General features: G+C 50.9%; 1 protein-coding gene across 6 annotated transcripts in view; it reads right to left on the reverse strand.

Annotated features, from left to right (window-relative positions):
* Nucleotides 1–16,096, reverse strand: part of SASH1 (SAM and SH3 domain containing 1) — a 373,743-nt gene that overhangs the window by 68,971 nt on the left and 288,676 nt on the right. For all 6 annotated transcript variants that reach the window (XM_075554412.1, XM_075554411.1, XM_075554414.1 and 3 more), the window contains 4 exons: nucleotides 11,494–11,534; nucleotides 7,696–7,782; nucleotides 5,008–5,120; nucleotides 530–631 (listed from right to left, as the gene is read on the reverse strand). In XM_075554412.1, the coding sequence (XP_075410527.1) occupies nucleotides 530–631; nucleotides 5,008–5,120; nucleotides 7,696–7,782; nucleotides 11,494–11,534 (343 nt within the window). The remainder of the gene's footprint in view (nucleotides 1–529; nucleotides 632–5,007; nucleotides 5,121–7,695; nucleotides 7,783–11,493; nucleotides 11,535–16,096) is intronic.

Consider the following 16,096-nt stretch of genomic DNA (forward strand, 5'->3'; position numbering starts at 1 on the left):
GTAGTTTCAAACTGCCGTCCTTGTGGTTAGCAGCCCAATATGTAAACACTTCCTTCGCCGCTAGGGCTCCCAGGACCCCTAAGAAGGTGCCCAGCAAGTAAATGATGTACAAAGAACGAAGGCCCCAAACCAAACCTAAGCCAGCCGGGCCAAGCTAACGCCAACTCACGGCAGCCCTTAGCGTCATGGAGTAGAGCTGCTCCACAGGGTTTTAAAACCCCAAACCCACCGTCACTGAGTCAACTCCCACTCCCATGGGGCTGTAAATCCCTCCTAGAGCAGACAACGCCACCTTTTCCCCCAAGGAGCACCTTGTGGATTTGAACTGCGGACCTTGGAGTTCGCAGCCCGCTGCCTCACCCATAATGCCACCAAGGGACCATAGAGCTTCAGGAAGGCACAAATGGGCTCCCAGGATAATTAGGTCAACCACCGGGACAGGTGAAAAAAATTCCAGAGGCTGAAGCCCATGGGCTTCCCCTCATTACTGAAGTGGTGAAATAAGACCCCGGGGAGATGGCCAACTTACGTTGCAGTTCGATGAGCCGTCGAAGGACGGGTAGGAACCATCGGGCCAGTCGGCAGGGTCCAGTGCAGCGGTCTGCCGGTGCTGGGCCTCGTACTCCTTAAGCTGCAATGAGAGGTCACTTGAAGTGGCAATAACTGCCAGATACTGTCTGCCCAGCACAGACACACACCTTTGAGCACCTGCCTCGTGCCCCCGGAGCTGGCTGAGTCTCAGCCAAAGACAGGTTTGGAAATTGAGACACGGCTCCATCCCCTTCCCTGTGGGGCTTAATCGAAATCAAATCCAACCCCAGACACAGAGCTCGCTTTGTCGTCTGGGATCCAGCTCCCTGGATTTCTGCCCTCTCTCCTATTCTCTAACCTCCAACCTCAAAAGGCATCTTTCTCAGCTCAGTTCCTAAAATCCAAAACCAGCACAGGTCTGGGAAGGACCACCCTCCCCACCACACACACGTGTGGGAGTCACAGACCCGCAGGACACATTTCACGAAGACCCAATATGATAGACGACAGAAATTTGAGTAAAAACAAGAAGGAAGGCTGGAGTTTGGGTTTTGTTTGTTTTTTAAGCACTTGCTTTTCTTGTGCAAGATTGTTTAAAGTTAGCGGTTCGATATTCTCACCTAATAAATGTGATGGAGTGTATTGAGAAGCCTGGAAGATAACGACACATCGACGGTATCTTCAGAGACATTTGAAGTTTGGATTCAGAAACCAGATATTCTCATTTTTAAACAGCAGAGAGGGGCAAATGAAATGTTAGCCAGCAAAGTTCACGGAGCGGAGGTGGGAAGGCGGGGCCGGGTGGGAGGCGGCCTGGTATGTGTTTTCATTACGTGCGCAGAGATTTACAGAACTCTCTGTAGTCTTCTTCTGCCTTCAAACTGGGTGAGTTGGCAGCATTTTCATGTGAATTTGGACAGATCATTGACTCAGTCAGGTTCCAGGGACACAGCCAGCTGAAGAGCAGAGAAGCAACATACACTGACAGCTCCCGCAGTGGGATCCGGGCAGCCTTCAGCCACCGGGACCGGAGGTTACGGTGAAACATCACACTGATGGCAATCCCTTCAAGAGAAAGTGGCTTTCCTACTGATTCCATGCATGGCCTGCCTTCTGTGCACACACGTGACGAGAGATGACCAGGCGAAAGCAGTCAATATTGATTAAGGACTAAGAGTTTGGGTGCAGAAGTCAAATCCCCATTCGGGGTTCTCGGGCAAAATGACTCAACTCCCCTGTCCCCGATTCTCTGCCTGGGGAAGTTTGCTGTGACATTGTCAGTAGTATCAAGTGTTCGCAGACACAAGCGAGCTCGATGTTAGTACAAATTTGAGGTGTTGAAGCTCTTGTTTATTCGGAGGCTGCATACGATTTTTATCTTTCTCATCATTGTCGTCGTCGGTGTTAGGTGCCCCCGAGTGAGTCCCAGCTCTGAGAGACCCTCAACCAACATTATGAACCACACCTGGGCCTGTGTCATCCCCAGAAGCACTGCCATATGTGAGCCCGCTGGAACAGCCAAGGGTCAGTCACCTTGCTGAGCATCTTCCAGAGAGGAGGTTCTTCGGCAGAGACGATCCTTCCTGATAGCACGTCCAAAGCCATGGAAGGCCAGGTCTCATCGCCCTCACGTCCAGGGAACATGTCTTCCAAGACAGATTCATGCTACTACATTAGAGGCAAAGCTGTGGTAGCATGTTTAGCCTACATTCTAGGCGGTTCTTTCCTTTCCTAATGGGGGTTTGTGCACGGCTACGTCCTTGCATGATGGGGCGCACTGACAGTGGGCGAGGGAGCCATCTGTTGTCTCCTCCAGGTCCCTATTCCCTGAGCCCTAACTCCTGCACCTCACGAAGAAGGCTTCCTCGTTATAGTTTTACTTACTTATTTTAAAGATCATTTTATTAGGTGCTCTTACAGCTCTTATAAGATCCAAACAAAAATTGTATCAAGCATTTTGTACAGAGGTTGCCATCATCATTTTCCAAATGTTTATTTTCTATCTGAGCCCTTGGTATCAGCTCCTCTTTTTCCCCTCCTTCTCCCACCCAACACTTCCTCTTTCATGAACCGGAAGACGTTCTCTGTCCATCTTCATCATCTACTTCTGGTCCTGAAGGCGCATGTGCTCCTTTTGATACAGGTTCCAATTCTGTGCCCAGTAGAAACTGCAGCCAAGTATCCTGACTTCAAACTGCCATGTGCCTTCAAAGTGACACAGATAGGAGGGTGCAGGAGCAGGCACTGTGTGAACGGCGTCCTTATGCGTCAAAAGCAATTAGATGGCACCGCCCACAACAGCACCCATTCCCAGAAGGCCATCTGACAGCGGAATACCAACCTGGTCATTATGTCTGTACCTACACTGCTATCTTCCAGTTGGCTCCAATTTCATAAAGAATTGACCATTTGTGGTTTCCTTTGGAGAATTTATAAATTTTGAAGCAAGCTTAGAGAGGCGTAGTGTAATTTCAGAAGTTTTCAGATAATGACACTTAAAAGTGTGTGTGTGTGTGTGTGTGTGTGTGTGTGTGTGAGAGAGAGAGAGAGAGAGAGAGAGAGAGAGAGAGAGAGAGAGAGAGAGAGATGCTGTTTTCCCTGACGTCATAGTTTTCTTCTAGGAAGTCCACCCCAAGACTCAGAGAGCTGGACATTCCTGGCAGACACTTCCAGGGAGAGAGGTTCTGTACAGTTCCACATGCTTCTGGTGTTTACTGTAAAACACATTTACAGTTTACCTAATTTGAACCCCCTCCAGCTACTGTCGGAATTTATTTCCATTAATTCTGTGTGCAGTAGAGATTGAAACCGAACAATCTTCAGGACGTCCCGTTTAATACAACCCTTCATAGAGGTGAAGACATTGACTGAGCTGGTCTCTGCTGCTTCTCTGAAATGGGTGCTTTCCAGCTTCCCTTCCTGGGCCCAATGACAAATGCCCTCAGTCACTCTCTTGCCCGCCTGTGGATGCTCCCTCCTTGTCCCTGCAGGTGTCTGATATGTGACTGATGCACAGGTATTTCGACTAGGCAGTGAGTCGGTCATACACTCTGGCTCCCAGGCCATCGTCTGTACTCTGGTGAACCAGATGCCCCCATTCACCTCTTCTCCCCACACTGCAGTTGTGAGCTCACACCACACACTGCTCTGGAGAAGCTGCCTCTTGGGAGATAAGAGGAGGCTGCTCTCTGACCCCAATCAGCTGTTAAGACAAACCTTACAATACAGTCCAGCCCTAGAGCACTTCGCTGCCTGTGGGGTCAGACCAAGGGTCAACATCAGTGATCCCACAGGCCTCTCTTTCCGGCTCCTTCCTTTGCCTTCTCTTGCTGCCCTCCCTTTCTGGGAAGGTTGTCCAGAGAACCTGGCCTGCTTCAATAAATCACCTGCACAGAAAAGCCCCGCCTAAGGGCCTGCTGGTAGAGACTGATGGATGCCACACATCTGGCATTCAGAAAAGGTCCCGGGTCAAAAAAGCAGTCAGCAAACATCAAAATTGTTCACAGTGAAAACCCAGGAGTGACATCACCAGTCAACAAGCAGTAAGAAGTCACTGCCTCCTGAGTGTGACACCATGGTCTTAATTGGGCAGTTTATCCTGCTTACTTTAGCTCGGAGAATTTTTTTAAAAAAAGCAAATTGGCAAAAAGACAATACGTTCTATCCACTTAGAAATAAAATTGAGAACACTGACCTTACCACTTACCACTAACCTTACCACTGACCTTACCACTAACCTTTGGATCAGTCCAGGCTTAAGTGTGCAGTGCCTGATATAAAACTGGCACTTACGACGACTTCGGGGTGGGGCTTTCCTCTGGTTTTCATTGGACGTGCCATTGATTACACTCTCACCCGTGTTTCCCCAGGCTTGGGAACGTGGCAGTGGCAGTCTCAGGGCTCCTTCCTCCTGAGTGTGGTTCACAGAGCAGTGCTCGGCCTTGACCCTGCCCATGCCTTCACTCAACGGGGAAAGTCCCCTCACAGTGGGGGACGTTTGCACGTGACTAAACAGAAGACGTAACGAGCTCATCTGATCTTTTAGGTACAGAGTCAAAACATCCGAAGGCACTACTTTAAACAGTATACTTCTACAGCCCTTGATGCTCCCAGGCATTTGGGGGCTTCTGCATGTGGGAATTCAATTGTCCCGGCACCGTGTGTTGAAGGGACTATTCCTTAATAGACAGGCCCGGGGCCAAACATCAGTGGGTCAAGCCTACCCCCATGGCATAGAGTCGGTTAGGACTCATAGCAGCCTTGAGGACGGGGTGCAACTGCCCCATGGGGGCCCTGGGGTTTCATCTTCAAGGCAGCACCTTGGGGGTCACAGAGCTGACCTTGGGTGTAACCGTGTGTTTACCCACTGTACCCCAGGGCTCCTAGTTGGGCACAGGGATGGGGTTGTCCCCTAACAGCCTTGCATGTACGGAGAGGTCAGGCGGCCCGGGGTCGCCCGGGTCTCTGACGGCTTACCCGGGCAAGCGCTTCTTCGATGGTGATCATCTTTTCTTTGACCATCATCATGAGCTGAATGCGCTCCTCGTCGCTCATCGTTATCTCACTGGCCACATAGCCGACATCTTCTCCTGCGGAGGGAAGACCGGGAACACTGGGGATGAAACGAGGCCGACAGTGCCGGGGGCCGCTCCCGAGAGCCTGCCGTCGGTGCCTGGTGAAGGACGCTGGGCCATGCAGGAGCACTGTCCCCGGGTCCACGCCACAGATGGGGCGACTGGGTAGCAGTGACTCTGCTCTTTCGGACGCCAATCCCAGTGGCTGGGGAGTTGATTCTGACTTAAGGGAGACCCCGTATGGATGCTTCGGAGAACTGCCCTCCACGGGAGCCTTCTGGCTGGGACCTTCGGAAGCCAGTGGGCAGGGCTTCCTCCGGAGGCCAGCCCATCTGCACTTAACCCTTTGTGCCACTCGGTGCTGAGAGGAAGTCAATGAGCTCATCTAGTGAGGGAAACAGGCTTCAAGCACATCCGTAGAAAGGCTTCAGGAGAAGCAGGTCCTTCCAGCGGATGGAAGATCGAGGGCAGCAGTTCCAAACAGTGGGGGGTCCTCGTTACTGGTGGGGCGCAGTCCTCGTGTCAAAACCCACCCAGCTACGACAGATGGAGAGGAGCCTGTGCCCTCCCGTCTGTCCTGTGAAAGAGCAGAGGACATGCCTGCTGATGGGGGGCGGGAGGGCCGCAGCCCAGAGCCAAACCGACCCTGAGGTCTGGTCAACCCGAGACTCCTGCGCAGCTATGAGGCCGTCTCTCCTCAGAGGTGAGCTCCGTGGAGATGCAGCAATCTCACAGGTGGACATCTCTGTGAGCTCGCGGACCGGAAGATGGGACAGAGCTAGACATCTGAAAATATTCCTGTCGTGAGCACGCCTCCCCACTGAAAGGGATCTGCATTTCCAACTCCAAAGTGACGGTGGCCTGAACTGCCAGGCATGGAGACTTCTCCGGGGAGGCGCGTGGAAGGGTGTCCCTGAGAAGTACATGCATGGGCCGCCCCACCTCCCAGTTATTTGAGCCGATCTGGACCCTTGAGGCTCTGCCCAGCGAGTGGGGAAGGGTATGTCAGGGAAAAGTGCGCTGAGCACAAACCGGGAATGAACCCGTATCCTGGGCCCCTCCTCAGGCCTCCTTGGCAGACACGCTTTACTACCTGCTGATGTCACCGGTGTGCTCGGTTACGGTTAAATCTCCCCTTGGGGACCAGAGACAGTGTAAAGAGGCTGCCTGCAGCCTGGGAGGAGCCCGTTGCTGTCAGAAATGCGTGTTGTGTTCTCTGGGTCTCCTCTCATCCTTCATCCGTCCCCAAACACCCCTCCTGATGTCTCTGCCCTCCTCTGCTTTTCAGGAACTGGGGCGGGGGTGCTGGCTGAGGAGCAAGGGCTGCGCACAGGCAGGCTGGGAGGGAGTCTGTTGGGTCTTTAAAATCATCCAAGGACTCTTGGATTGTCTTGCCCCTCCCAGCAACCCCCCTCTGCCCCCCCCCCTCCCTTCGCTCGCTCTCTTTCTAAATAACACTTTGTTAGAAGCCAAGGTTTATTTTGAATCACAAGCCAGGCTGAGGTGTGTCCCCAAAGGCAAAACTGGAAATGTTTAAGAATAGCACCCTTAAATGAGGACAATTAAAAAAAATAAACAAACAACAACAACAAACCTATTGTGGGCGCTGCCAAGGCACCTGGTGCAAACTGGTGCCCTCTGATGACGGGGTCCTGTCTCCCTCTCCGGGTAGACAGTTAACCAGAGGGCCCCCAGCCAGCGGAGAGCAGGCAGCTCTCCTCCTCTGGTCACCCTCAACTGGGGGGCTTCCGTTTCTTCTCTGGATCTTGAGGGGAGTCTCCATTCTACAGCAGGGCCTCCCCTCACACCACACCACACTCCCGGCCATCGAGGTGATGCCGACTCACAGGGACCGGACAGGACAGGGTAGGAACCTATGGGTTCCCGAGACTGTCGCTCCATTCGGGAGTAGAAAGCCCCGATTTCTCTCAAGGCTCCAGTGACTGGTTTTGAACTGCTGACCTTGCAGTGAGCAGGCCACCAGGCCTCCACGGGGCTCAAAGTGTGGGCCTACGTCCTCACTTACCACCTCCACAACAACCAAGGACCCGCCGGGGGAGGACGGGACAGCCTTCTGGAAGTAGCCTGGATCATCTCCGGGTGTCAGGGCATTAGGGTCTCTCAGGCGAAAGAGCCCCAGGACTGTCCTGGCCACGGAGGAGCACCAAAGGCTCACAGGCATCCCGGGGTCCCTCGGGTGGCAGGGGTACCGGGGAAGGATCCCAAACAAACAAACAAACAAAACAAGCCTAAGGCTTCTAGACTCCCCCTCCCGCCCCTTCCAGTAGGATGTGGCAAGCCAAGGGGAGGAACCCTCCTGAGGCTGGCCTGACAGACAATACAGGACTGCTCTGGGCCACTAACTCTGTGAAGAGGACAGAGGGCGAATTTCTTCTGTTTGGTTGTCTCTCATTTAAAACTCAAAACTAAACAGCCAGCATGGGACGCCGTCACCAAGTCATGCTTCCTGGAAAAGTCACACATGTCAGAGGTCCGTGTTCCTTGGTGTGGGTGGGGGGCGGGGGGGCTAGGGGGGGATGATGTCTAGGAGCAAACGGGCCCCGATGCCTGCTAGTGGCTGTGATGGTACCTTTAGAACTCTGCCTCATTATTCCTTTCTGGTTCTTCCGGAAGTTCTGCCAGAAATACTTATTTTTCTTCTTCCAATCTCCTTTTCCTTGGGGGAAAAAAAAACAAACAGAAAGAAAGAAAAGGCACAAGCAGTAAATTCGTTAGTAACAAAAGTTGCCTCTTCCTTCAAATTCAAAGCTTAGAGCGAATACTTTGATCACACACACACACACATACACACACACACACACACACACACATACACACATACAAGGCAGGCTCTCTCTCTTGGTTTGTACACGGCTGAGACGTACCCACAACATTGTTAGAGAGAAGCGCACATCTCCCCTGGGCAAGCAGCGTACAGTGGGGCCATGACAAGAAATCAAGAGACATGAAACTGGCAGGTAAAAGCCATGCACGCCTGCAATCATTCGCTTTGAGGTTTGTTTAGCTGAAAAGCCGGCTTCGGCTCCGTTCGGTGCACTCTCACCCAGCTTTGGACTCGGCCACGGTCATTTCCATGCCGCCTGCCTGCCTGCCTGGGCCGCTGTAAGAAGTGACCTTTGTGGGTTTTCCTGTTCTGGCGTAACTGCTGCTTCTGCCCTGCCCCGCGCCGGCCCTGCTCCCTGAGATTCAGTGAGGAGGGCAGTATGGCTGGTATGTTGCCAGCCCACAGTCAGCAGGCCAACACAGCTGGTCCCACAGGTTTGTGTGGTTCACCGGGCTGTCTCTACCTGTTTACTTGGCTATGCAATAAGCCTGAGTCTGGCTATGAAAGCAGGGCTTGTTTGCCACCTCTCTGGTATTCAGGTGACCTGGTGACCTACCTGCTGGCAGCCCAGGGTACAATGAGAGGAAAACACGCAGGTACCCTACGGTGACACCCCCAACTACACCCTCACTCCCCAGCTCCAGTCCCACCAGCGGCTTTCCTGCCCAGACTATCCTGGGCGACTTTCAAGAGGAAACAAATTCAGAGTGGCAACCAGATATTGTGAACATGCCAGCAGTCATCTAAGATACCTTTTTTAAAAGCCAAGTAAAAGCAGACAGTGACTGGTACTACGAAAGACAGCTCAGCCCTCTCTGTGACCGTGGACAAGCAGCAGCTAGACGTGCTAGCTACGACGCTGGGTGGTGCCATGAGACCAGCACGCTGAGTCACCACGTGGCATCCGGAGGCTCCCGCACCGCGGGAGCCAGGGCCACAAGGAGACGAGCGTGTGCGTTTCCGTCGTCTAGACTGGTGGGGTCAGGCACTGCTGCGTGCAGCAGACATGTGGAGATCCCTCCCCACGGGCTCCCCGGCCAGGGTATCGTTTTTCCAAACAGGATGCCCACATTTAAGTTCTGACAATTCCGGAGCTGCGGGGATGAAACTGGAGCTGGCCAGTGGGAGGCTTGCTAGGTTATATTCTCAGAGTCTGGAAGGCCAGTCTGGTGATGCCCGTAGCCTTTGGGCTAAACGCTAAAACAAACGGCAGCCGCCCAGGGTAAAAACAGAAGTAGGATTATAACCAGCTCAACCTTTCCCTGGAGCAATTAGGGATCATACGGGATTTCACTGAGTGTAAGCCATGCCCCCCACCCCACTTCCCATTTTAACATTTCTGAAGTGGAGATAATAGCTTCAAAGGAACCGCTGGTGGTTAAGCATGGACTCCACACTTACAATATGGAGGCACGTGACTACTCATAACGCAGCCTGGTGGCTCAGTGGATTGCCAGTTGGGCTGCTAAAACAAGGTCGCAGTTTGGGAGAAAGATGAGGGCTTGCACAAGATGCTACTGCTCAGCTCTAACTCCGACGAGGCAGCCTGCTTTAAGCACCTTTATTCTTGATAGCTATCACCTAGCCAAGCTTCTCGCCTGCTCCCTGTTACTCCTGGGAAGGAAGCAATGCGCAGGAGATCACTGGGACAGCTATCAATAAGCTGAAAGTCTAACTGGCAAACATTATGGGATGTATTTACATCTGCCACAAGAAAAAGATTAAAAACAAAAACCCAGCAGCTGAGGCTGTTTACGTACAGCCAAATGCTTCACGGGATTGATGTCCTTGCTTTGGGAGTTCAGGGTCATGGCTTCATGGAACATCCCAGTTAATGGGCCTAAATAATGGGCCGAGGACATCTGTTCTACTTCCCAGTTTGTTACCCCGTGCCTGCAGCCTTGAAGGCTTGCAAGTGACCATCTAAGGCACGACAATCAGCCTCTGTGCAGCTGGACAACAGCATCAGAGAGAGATTCAGGAATGGTTGCCTCCTTTGCTGTGAGACCCGGACTGGACGGTGCCCGGCAACCAATGACTGAACACTGTGATCAACGATTCTTCAGAAGAATCCCGACCACAGGGGGGAAATGCGGATTAGAATTTCATGTCTTCATGAACTTCGACTTTCCAGAGCCAAGGAGACTGAAACTATTATCCTGTGATCGTTTTTAAACCTTAAACCCAAAATATCCCCTAAAGTCTTCCTCAAAGCAGACAATAGTCTGGCTGAACTAGTGAAAAACTGGCAGGCATGAGCCTTAGGCTCTTTTAACTCACCACGTCAATTCCTACTCATCTGGCCCTTTATCGGGTTTCTGAGGCTGCAAAGGTTTTCGAGAGTGGACAGCCTCATCTTTTTCCCAAGGAGTGGCTGGTGGTTTTGGACCACTGACCATGGGACTCACAGTGGACCTAGGGGCTAGCAGCACATCACCTACTCAACACCACTCACTGCCAGGGCTCTTTGAAGAACTATCTATGTGGGACAAAGTGATGGCGTCATTCACTGTCATCAAGTCAATTTTGACTCAAAGCGACCCTATAGGACAGAGTAGAACTGACACGTGGGCTTCCAAGACTGTCCATCTTTATCAGAGTAGAGAGCCTTCTCCTTCTCCCTTGGAGAGGCTGGTGGTTTCTACCTGCTGACCACTCACCCAGCCACCAGGGCTTCTACGATGATCAGCAACAGAACAGAGGTAGGAGACTTGCAGTGACCGTGAGTGGATGTCAGCGGGAGGAATAACTCAGAATGGGGGGTCGGGGGTGCTCATACCACTAGAAGGTTGTAAACAATGTGATTTAACTGTACATGTAGAAACTGAGGCATTGGTATCTGCTCTGTAGTGTATATTTTCAGGAACAGTAGAAAAACCCCACCACTACCACTCACAGCACCCCCACAGGACAGGGTAGAGCCCTCCCCTCCCCCAGGGTCCACATGGCCATGCTCTTTATGGAGAAGGACTGTCCCGTGTCCCTCCACGGAGTGGCTTTTGCTGAGCCATCAGTGAGTGCTTCACCACTTTGCCCTGTCGCTCTATACATTGAAGAGAAGCTTTGGTCCCAAATTTCCAAATCCATGGATTTTACCAAAGAGCATGGCGAACATTCTTTTATGACAACATCGCATTCATTTGTGGCAGTTAAAAAAAATTAGAAGCAGCTGAAACACCCAACAAAGAAGAAACTGGTTAAATAAGTTATGGTGCATTCAATATGATGACTGATAGCCACTCAAAAAGTATACTGCAAAGAATATCTAGCCTTGTGGGGAAATGTTTATGACACACCCAATTGAAAACATAAATATATATTAAGTGAGTATGATCCCAAGCAATTACACTTACAAACAAAACCCACACACACAAAAAGAGAGAGGAGAAAATTATACATTTAAAAAATGTTAACAGTACGTAGGTACTCCCTTCCTGGGTAACAGACTCTTTGTGAATATTTTGCTTTCATAGGCTTGTTTTCTACCAGTTCTGAAAAGAGAAGAATCGCTCCCATCATTCAGCCAAGGCGAGTGGTACTGACCTACAGAGCCGTCTTCTGAGTTTGACTTATGAAGGGGGTGCCTAGAAAAGAAAAGAACAAGTCACATTACCGGGGTGCACTCTTCCTGGGAGAACAGAAAACACCCCCCGACCTGGATGGCCCGGCATCAAGGCGAGGTACAGAGTCAGGGGCCTCCTGCACCGGGCCTTGGCCGTGGGCCTTTCTTGCGAGTCATCTGCTGCCTTCCCAGAGACGAGGCTCGTGTGCCTTTTGTCGACAGCTATCAGAGACCCACTCCGCGGAGGCACCTCTTACTAAATGCAGAGAACAGGCGTCCCTGGATGAGCGCTAAAGTACCTTCCATCTACAAGCTAAACTGCTGCCATTGAGAGGGTTCTTGTGTTGAGTGGGAAAGAGAAGGCAAATGCTAAAGAAAATACAGATCTCGCACCAACACCAAGGCTGCTGAGGTTGGCAAGTGAATGAAGGGGCTGCTGTGAAAAAAAAATGCAATAAGGGAAGCGGAGACACTCGTGCAAAGAGGCTGCGCCACGCCCCAAAGAGAAGGACGGCTGCGGACTGGTACTGGGAGGAGCATGGGCGCTGTTTGGCGCCCCGGTCCACAGAGGAGACAGGAACCTGCAGGCTGCATTTTGACACTAAGGCAAATAGCCCAGTGTTTGAAAAATGTGTCCAAGTTCACTTGCTCCGCTCCTTGCCCCGCCCCGACCCTTGGCTCCTAGTTGGTGAACCTTGATCCAGATGAAGCCAAACGACTTGAAATGAGCACACCGCCCCAACAACTAATTCATCATTTTTCCCAGAAGATGCACAGCCCACCGCCCACTTCGAACGCGCAGACTGGGCAGCCTTGCTTCAAGAACCCGAGACCTAGTGACGCGACCACCACATTTCTGTAGATCAAGTTGACTGGCTTGCAGTGACCCTGCATGGGATTTGCAAGGCTGGAAGTCTTTAATGGAGCAAACCGACTTATCCTTCTTCCCACACAGTGGCTGGTGGGTTTGAACCACGGACCTTACAATTAGCAACTCACTCTACTCACTCTAAGGACTAAGGGAGCCATGACCGAATTGCTAAGGACCACTACACTGAGTACCCTTCCACTCTTGAGAAACTTAGCTTGCTACATAATAAATTCAACACACAGATAGGAACTTGGACTTTTTCTAAGAGAACAATGTCCATGAGAAAATGGTCCAACGAACTGTATTTGTTTTGGCTCTTTTACTGATTTACAGAAAGAAATCTTGCTTTATGAGGAATTTTACCATCTAATTCCATTCACAGTTCTGTAGAATTCTATGGTCTGTGGAAGTTCTGTAAGTGGCCCAGGATGATCGCTTCTTGGAGGCACACCGTGCCTGCTTCCCTCCATCCAGAGCCCAGTGCTCTTTCTGGTTTACCTCTCATGCTGAGTCAAGATGAAATGCGCACAACCAGTACCTCCATTCTGTTCCTGAAAATGCCCAAGGCTCATTTCTATTCTCCCAGATCCATTTTTCATTATTTACGCCAAATGGGACTGTCTCATGCATAAAAATATTCCAGTTTATAGTGCAGCAAAAGCAAATTCTCACTATTGAACAGCTACCACAGAATCTTATTGTATTTTCCTCTTGAAAATGCCGGCTGGCCACGTGTTCACTATTCTTCATCTTGCTTCGGATGAGTACACATTTTGAAGTGCACATCCTAATCATCGCTTGCATTTTCCAAGGAAGCCAGCAGAGGGCACTGTCGTTTCTTGATTCATCTACCTGAGGGGAGGGGTGGGGGTGTGTTTCTTTTTAATCTCACTAATTCACAACCTAGATACTGGCCAAAGAATAACAGGCCAATGTTTGGTAAGGCTGAGGCTACCCCACTGGCCGATTTTTAAAGGGGGAAACAACATAATCCAGGCAGACGGGGTGACCTGCCCCAGCAAACACCAGTCAGCAGGCACCGTCTCCTTTCTCCTTGAGACTGATTAGGAGTTTCATCCAGCAGGAGCAAAGATCAATGATGTCACCAAATTCTAAATATGGATGGCAGCAGGTGGAAGGGGCCACTGCTGATCCCCTGGTAGAAGTAATAAAAGCGCAGGAGCTGGCTCCAGAAGCCTCCTGGTGCAGCCTCCCTCTCCAAGTCAGCCCCCCCCCCCCCCCCCCGAGGATGGCAGGTCCTGGGGCGGCCTTTCTCCCTGCCCTTCTCCACCCAGCGACTTCACTGGTCCGGCAGGGGGTAAAGAGAGTGGAGACTGAGGGTAGTGATCATGAGGGAACAAGAATTATCATTCTGGGGCACCGGGAAATCAATTTTTACACTTGGAAATCACCAAATATTGCATTTACAGTCTGAGCTCAACCACTAGCAAATGCCTTTACATCAAATAAGTAGCCCTGGGGGTGTAATTGGGCTGCTAACTAGAATGCCAGGAGTTTAAAATCACCAGCTGCTCCGGGGGAAAAAGATGGGGCTTTCTACACCTATAGACAGTGACAGTCCTGAGGGAGTGACAGTCCTGAGGGAGTGACAGTCCTGAGAGAGTGACAGTCCTGAGGGAGTGACAGTCCTGAGGGAGTGACAGTCCTGGACACCCACAATAAGGCTCTACCTTGTCCCGTAAGGTCCCTGCCTATGGGGCAGAATCGAATCGATGCCAGCATGTGCTGCGTACTATCATGCTCTAGAACGAATGGAGCTTGAGCTTAATTGTTTTTCCTCAAGATCCTTAGAATCCTGTTGACTTCTCCAAAAGCAAGTTACATACATAAGAAAATTCTCGTTAGGGATATGACAAATGTGGCCAGAGAAACCACTTACGGGACAAGAACTCAGAAACTTAAGCAACGTCTGTACCTTTTGTCCTCCCCGACCCTTGGCAATCAGTTCTTCCCAAATTGACTGCTCATTCAGCCAACCCTTCTTTCTATAACGTGTTTATTCAGCTCCCGATGGGCCACGGAGAAGACATGGACAAGGCTGAAAAGCTTCTGCTCCTGCCCTATGTGGGAGGTGGGTGTCAATGAAATTGGGGACTTTTAGATGGGATGCTCAGAGACTGCCTCTCTGAAAAGGTGACAATGATGAGCTGGTATGGGGTTCATTCATTCATTCATTCATTCTCAATGCTGAACTGGTATGTCATTCACTCCGGGTAGAGTTGAAGGAAGGGAGGAGATTGCGAGGTCTATTTGACGCATGTTAAGTTTCAGGAGCTTATTAAACACTCATGCAGAGATATTAAGGAACTGGCTGAATATACGCATCTGGAGCTCAGGGGAGTTGTGGAGGGCTGCAATAAGAAGTCACCTGCATATTTAAAGCTGTATCACCAAGCTCTCAAGCTCCTACTTTGTTGGATTGTCAAGTACTGCCTGGGGTGTTAAAAGCTTGCAAGCAACCATTTAAGGTGCAACAGTTAGTCTCTTTGCCTGGAGCAAGAGGAAGAAGGAGAAATCTGGCATATCTGCTACTTTGGGATACACTTGTCTACTGGTCAGCTGCTGTCAAAGGGGCTCTGAGTCTTGATGGCCTTCATCCTCATGGTCCTTGGTAGGTTTGAGTCCACGGCTGGGGCTTTTGTGTGGTGCCAGGCTCACCTTCCAGCACAAGATCTGGCAATGCTCTGTTGTGATGTATTGGGTTTTCATGACCTCGTTTTCAAAAGTATATCACCGGGTCTTTTTTCCTAGTCTGTCTTTGTCTGGAAGTGCCCCTGAAACCTCTCGCTCTGGGTGACCCTGCTGGAATTTGAGATGCCGTTGGCATGGCTTCCCGAATTACAGCACCGAACACACTCACCACGGTACGACAGACTGACAGATGAGTGGGGCGGGGGTTGTAGGAGAGGAGGCCAAAATAATTTGGCTCCAACGGTTTTCTCCTCCTGTCTATTTATTTGTCTCTCAAGTGGTTGAAGGCATGGCCAAGCAAAAGCTGCTCTGTCTCACCAACGCACCCGGAGACTGGCACACGGAAAGCACCACCGTGCCCATGAGACGCTGTTCCTAAAATAGACTCCATGGTTTTTCTTGGATGAGCAGTACAGAAACTTCATTATAGCCAAGCCCCACACCCGAAAGAAAGAGCAGGAGGGAGGGGGAAACTAATCGGATTTCGAAGAAAGGAACATGTGCTGCGTGTTACAGGAAGGCCTTTCCTTAAGAGATTTTTAAGGTTCCTTAATCTCGAGCGTCAAGAGTTACATTTTTCCGTTGCTTGACTTCCGGCTGCATTCTGAATCGGTCTTCCGCTGTGTCGGGAGCTTTTCCTGTATCCCCCCAGCCTGCAAATGCCTCCCCCAAAGAGCGGCATTGTCCTCAGATGCAGGCAGAGGGTCGGACCATGGGTACCACGGAGCGGTGTGTGCGCAGACCGGCGGAAGGAGGGAAAGGCTGGGTGGCTTTTCTGTGGTTCACGCCTTCCTCTCTTTATGCCTCGTAGGATGACCAGCATCCTTGCCGGCCTATTTGCTTCTTTGGTGATAAACCTGTTGGTGCCAAATGGGTATTTCCTAAATTTGATTTTATTAATTGTTTTATCCTTTGGGTGTCAGAGATATTTCTCCTCCCACCAACTTCTCCTATTTAATAGAGACTATTAAATAAGACAAGATTTTCTTCATTCTCTGTAT

The sequence above is a fragment of the Tenrec ecaudatus genome, chromosome 7, assembly GCF_050624435.1.
Source record: "Tenrec ecaudatus isolate mTenEca1 chromosome 7, mTenEca1.hap1, whole genome shotgun sequence".
Taxonomy (NCBI): Eukaryota; Metazoa; Chordata; class Mammalia; order Afrosoricida; family Tenrecidae; genus Tenrec; species Tenrec ecaudatus.